We start from the raw sequence: 5,816 nt of genomic DNA, 5'->3' as shown, positions 1-5,816 counted from the left end.
AATTTTTAATATAACTCCGACTGGATTCGTCTGAAAGAAGAAAGTCATATACACCTAGGATGCCTCGGGGGTGAGTAAAACACAGCCTAATTTTCATTTTTGGGTGAACTAACCCTTTAATTGCTGTCAATTATCATAGCAGTGGTGTTGACATAACCACTGATAAACTGAGATTTTACAGCATTCATGTTACAAGTTGGGATGATCCATTGATTCCCTACATTACAACATTTTCCAGTGTATTTAAAATTAATTGCTAGACGGCACTATACTCTTACCTTGTGCTTTATGGTTGTGAAAATGCAGCATTTGGGTAAAAACAGTAAATCATTCTAAAAATAATGATATATTCACACAATTTCTACTGGTACAAAACAGACACTTTTTGTGATGGAACCAAATAATTACAAGATGAAAATAGGAGATGAATCATTTTATTATCATGATAAAATGAAACGAAAAATAAATGTGCATGCATAAATTTTTTTTTGCTCATCTTACTTTCTCGTTACTTTTTTGTCTTACTTTTGTTAAGTACTTGCACATCAACTTTGTGTGCTTTACAATTTAATAAAAAAATCTTGATCATCACTGACCAAACCTCAAATAGTTTCAAAATCAAACATGTGATAGTGACTTCTCATCTCATCTTCATTTTTGATGAATTTGACTCCCAGCATTGCTTTCCTTCAGGTCATGTGAGTAGTGAGGTGACGCAGAAACTCTCCGCGGGTGCTTGTGTGTCCAGGAAACACAGCGTGACAGAACTCACACACCTGCGACTGCAGCGTGACTCCAGACATGAACAGCCCTCCGGCTTGACTGACCAGCTCACTGTCCAGAAACGAGGATGACCAGGGCCTCTGCGGGACAGAGAAACAGTCTTCTCACACATGTCAGATGTTCTAGTAACTGTAGTGAGGTGTTTAGCACGAGGTGTGATCAGGAGGAGGACTAGACACATTCAAGTTGGGAACTTAAAGGAACTGAAGTGAACCAAAGCTAACTAAACACAGGTATGATACGAACCCGCAGCCTTTGTGAAGTCTGGTTTGCATAATAATGTTGCTCAACTCTCCTCAGGTCATCCCAGGCACTGTTTTCCACGGTCTTTACAGGATTGTGGAAAACTGCATTATCATGGTCACCCTGCTTCTGATCTGGCACGTCCAGGTTAAGATGCAGTTTGTCTAGTCCTCTATCGATACGACTGAGATCATTACCAGCTGACAAACAAACATAAGCATAACTTGATTTAACACTTGAGGTGAAAAGATTCAGAATTGCAGACAAAAGTAAGAGAATAGAGATATCAAGAACAATATCTGTAATGATAACTACATTAGCATCCACACCAACACTCAATAACGTTGTTTAATATAAGTGCACACTGCAGTTCTGTTGTCTTTAAATGATCAAGCTCTTTTTTTAAGCAGGATGGATTCTGATTGGCTGTCAATATTTTTATCGTTCATCAGCTGGCGAGAAAAAATTTACAACGATGATTCCAACGATATTTGTGCCGTTATCGTTTTGGTGTGAATTGCTATTCTTTTGAATTTGGAACAATTTTTGGAACTATATCGTTATAGTTATTATCCTTGGTGTTAATTGGCCTTTAGTCAATGGTAGAATTTAAATCTTTCAAATGATCATTTTAACAGACATAATGAGAATACTATACTTTGAGGGTTCAGTATGTGTGGTCCAGTGGGATGTCCTAGAGGTTCGTGTTCGTGGCATCCTGCAGGAAGGAGTTGATGTCCTGACTTTTCCTCTGTGTACTGACACGGCTTTCCAAAGTTCCTAGCTGGACCTGAGACCAAACCTGAAAGTGAACATTAATATAATTTATCATAGTGCATTACCCGGGGTTCTCAACTCTGGCTCTCGAGATCCATTTTCCTGTAGAGTTTAGCTCCAACCCTGATCTCGAGGGCCAAAGTTGAGAACCCCTGGTGAATACGATCATTTAATACATTGTGACATTAATCATACATGAAGTAATTTGTAGTTTATTTGCGAGTCTTCTGACCTTGCTGTCGTTGTATTGTGTCAGAGAGATGTTGTATTATTGCTGCTTGTTTTAAGCAGAGTGACTGGAGACGGACAAACTCCTGGTACAGTGCTGCATACGCCTCCTCCATCTAAGAGCAGTTATCAGTGGAGCAAATTAAACATACAACTTATTAAAAAAGTATCTGAGCTTGCAGTCTTGAAGACTTCTGTACAGGAAGATAAGAACAAATATAGAAATGAGGAAAATTATTCACTAAAAAGCAGAGAGAATGTTTTTCATAATTTCATAATTCAAACTGCCATAATTATTAGCAAGAAAAAACGCACAAAAGTACATTTCAGTGATCATTGTGGTAAGCTGACTCAATGAAACTTGCCATTAAAAAGCATATTATATTTTTTCAACAAATTGTAACTTTATGTTTAACTTTAAAGTTATGATAATGCATTGGTACTCGCCATGGAACTAAAAATTACCCGAAAAAGAGGGGAGTAATACAAAATTGAAATATACAGACTGCAGGTTTCTGCTTATTATTTTACCATCAAGAAATATAATAGAGACCAGGTTGGTTGTTACAGGGTTGATCTCTTGGTTGTAACTGGGTACAGTAAAATTATAACATCTGAATATTTACCCTCTTGACACTGACATTAATAAATTACAACTTCTCAGTCTTTCGCTTTTGGCTTTTCAGAGATGGCGATTTTTTGACTAAGGTGACCTTTCCTTGCTGGACAATTTCAGTGGACCGATAGATAGCTAGCTAATCATTGGCACACCTCAAAGTATGAAAATCTTTCGCGCAGTGGGTTCTTCCGCAACAACACTTGAGCCACAGATGTCGACCGAAACCACAAAAGTAACACAGTAGCCAACCATCGTTTGTACCTCTAGATATTCAAGAAAAAGCAAACACCCTGCGTACGTCCTCGGAAATATATCACTATAATATCAATACTAACAAACACGTTATTTTCTCCATAGAAATATTCAGCTCCTATCACTCTGTATCGCAATAGGCTACATTGCATTGCGGTGGCCACAGAATGAAAGCATAAAGAGGACGAACTTATTCCCATGGTAGACTATATAAAATACATGCTTACTAATATCCAAACATCCGTGATTAACTCGATACACCTGAAGGAATCTTTTACGTCTGTCACTCAAATGACTCTGCGATGAAGAGTCACATTTACTAAAAGAAGCAAACAGTATGTGTCAGGAAATCAAAAACAGGAACTCAAACAGGAACCTCCTCCTGGGTCTTCTTTAAAGTGACCCAGCACAGAAACAGAGCTTTTATCGCGTCTAAACTCACTTCAGGCCTCGCCGCCTGCGTAAATAAGATGTAGTGTTACGTTAGCGTATAGCGAAATAGTGTCTGTCTACACAGTCTTTATATATTATTTAAAGTATAATAGTGTGTACTATTTGTAATATCATTTAAAATAATTGTATTAATACAATAAACTGTTTAATATCACAAGTTAACATTCCAGCAGCACTGGGTTGGTCTAACCTATAAGTTCACTTTTAGTATAGTTGCAGTACAAACTAAACATTTTGATGTAAACTAGTTGTGTACTCAAAGTTTACTACTGTTATACTTAAAAGTATACTAGAAAGTGGGCCAATTTAGTCCCAAGGAGTATTGAAATATTACACTTACAAGTATACTACTAGTACACTGATATTTGTATACTTAAAATATACTTGAACTTTACTTAAGTATACTTACTAAAATAAACTTGAAGTATACAACTTTTTGGTAAGGGATATCTGACTATTTGGCATAGCCAACTGATTGTTTTTGTGTCTCCATTTTCAGCAGTGATATCGTGATGGAAAGTCTTAAAGGGGTCATATGAAGTTGCTAAAAAGAACATTATTTTGTGTATTTGGTGTAATGAAATGTGTTTATGCGGTTTAAGGTTAAAAAAACATTATTTTCCACATACTGTCCATTATTGTTTCTCCTCTATGCCCCGCCTTTCTGAAACACTTAAATTTTTACTAAAACTCATCGGTCTGAAAAAGCGAGGTGTGCTGTGATTGGCCAGCTATCCAGTGCGTTGTGATTGGCCGAATACCTCAAGCGTGTGACGGAAATGTTACCTCCCTTACCATACTGTGATGCTTGCGGCAACCACGTGTGATGTAGTGATGGGAAGTTCGGATCATTTTACCGACTCGGACCTTTGAGTCTCGTTCAGCAAAATTAATGAATCTTTTTTCGAGTCATTTCGTTCATTTTAGCAAAATACAATTAAAATGTTACGTGTTCCCTAACCCATCTACTACTTACGCAAACGTTGATCACACTACAAACAATATAAAACTGCTATAAGAAACAGAAAAGATTAATTCATTGTGTACCTGGGTCTTCAGTCTATGATTAGCTCACCTCACCTCTTATCTGACAAGTCTTCGGGTTTGAGTCGTTCGTTCATCACGTGACAGCAGCATAAACTTAAGGTGCGTTCGACTTGAAGCACCGCTACAGACGGCAGTCAACGAGAGTAGCCGCTTTCAGTCGGGGGCGGAGGTTAAAACGGAGCCGTCAAGGACACATTCTGCTCCCGTTAGTGACGCTCACACGGTGTTTGCATACTCTATCACAGATGAAGTGAATTAAATGCAATATCTGTCAAATACACAGACGTTTCAGAAACGTTTTCATGAGCAACAGAAACACTTTTTATATACTGCTTAATACAGCGCCATCTGTTCAAGAATAAAGTTCAACGTAAATATATACTATTTAAATACTAATAAAGTGGGGGTATATATGCTTTCATGATAAACGTGACTCAATATAACATTGCGACTACAGTAAAAAAGCTTTTACTGTTCTAAAAACACAGATGTATGAGCAGTATTGGATTTGAAGATTAGAAACACATGTCATTGTTGTCATGTGGTGAATTTGGCCAATCAGCGCTCCTGCAGTCGCTCTGAAAAAGCTGCAGCAGCTGAGTCAGCCGGCTGCTCTCGAAACGATACCGCGGTACTTTGATGCCACACGTGACAGTGACGTAGCTTCGGCGCCGGTTCAAGTCGGACAAAATTTCTAACCGGCATGCACTGCTTCAAGTCAGCCGCCGATCGGTTTGCGCGGCGCCGCATGAAGTCGAACGCACCTTTAACCAATGCAGTCTGAGCCGGAAAGAGAATTGATTAGTTATTTTTTTATTTTTTTATTTTTAATTGAAGATATAACATTCACAGGGGATACAGTCATAGCAATAAAATACACACACCCAGAATACAAAACAATAAATACAAAAAGAATAATACAAATGAAATATAAACAGAACAAAAACAAATAAAAAGTTAAACATCTTTTTTTTATTTTTATAAATAAATCATAAATAAATTAAAATAAAAAAATAACTTAAATGGAATATTACACATAACATGTCAACTTCAAAGAATACACAGGAGGTAACCCTTACATCAAAGTCAATATTTTTTCCATCAGTACAGTAGTTTTAGCAGCTTTCTTATTAAGTGATGAGCAGAGAGATTCAGAAAATAATTTCAAATCAATACAAAAAATCCTAAAATTGGGCATAAAATCAGTAACTTTACATTTGTGAAGATGAAATAGGCCAAAAAGAGTTAACAGTTTTAAGATACCATTCAGCTCCTTTGATCCTGATTCCCAAATTAAAAATTGTGCATTAATTAACTCAAAACTAAAAAGTTTATTGTAAGCTGAGAAAACAAGCCAAGATATTTCTTTCCAAAAATCCTTTGCATTTACATTTACATTTAGTCATTTTGCAGA

At 36.9% G+C, this 5,816-nt stretch overlaps 1 protein-coding gene across 4 annotated transcripts; it reads right to left on the bottom strand.

Annotated features, from left to right (window-relative positions):
- Positions 1 to 431: 431 nt before the first annotated feature.
- LOC107557547 (uncharacterized) lies at positions 432 to 3,349 on the bottom strand. 4 transcript variants are annotated; one of them, XM_016241010.1, is made up of 5 exons: positions 2,803 to 3,098; positions 2,036 to 2,147; positions 1,685 to 1,828; positions 1,030 to 1,226; positions 432 to 863 (listed from the first exon to the last, which is right to left on the bottom strand). In XM_016241010.1, the coding sequence occupies exons 2-5, from the start codon at positions 2,145 to 2,147 to the stop codon at positions 690 to 692; spliced, it is 627 nt and encodes a 208-aa protein (XP_016096496.1). In that variant the 5' UTR covers positions 2,803 to 3,098; the 3' UTR covers positions 432 to 689. The 4 variants fall into 4 exon arrangements, with proteins under 4 accessions (XP_016096496.1, XP_016096493.1, XP_016096494.1 ...); XM_016241007.1 differs by lacking the exon at positions 2,803 to 3,098 and adding an exon at positions 3,130 to 3,349 and having other exon boundaries at positions 433 to 863; positions 2,036 to 2,225; XM_016241008.1 differs by lacking the exon at positions 2,803 to 3,098 and adding an exon at positions 3,130 to 3,349 and having other exon boundaries at positions 433 to 863.
- Positions 3,350 to 5,816: the final 2,467 nt, after the last annotated feature.

This window comes from Sinocyclocheilus grahami, unplaced genomic scaffold, assembly GCF_001515645.1.
Source record: "Sinocyclocheilus grahami isolate Dianchi unplaced genomic scaffold, SAMN03320097.WGS_v1.1 scaffold606.1, whole genome shotgun sequence".
Classification (NCBI taxonomy): domain Eukaryota; kingdom Metazoa; phylum Chordata; class Actinopteri; order Cypriniformes; family Cyprinidae; genus Sinocyclocheilus; species Sinocyclocheilus grahami.
The sequence above is the reverse complement of the archived record's forward strand: the minus strand, read 5'-3'. Positions and strand labels throughout refer to the sequence as shown.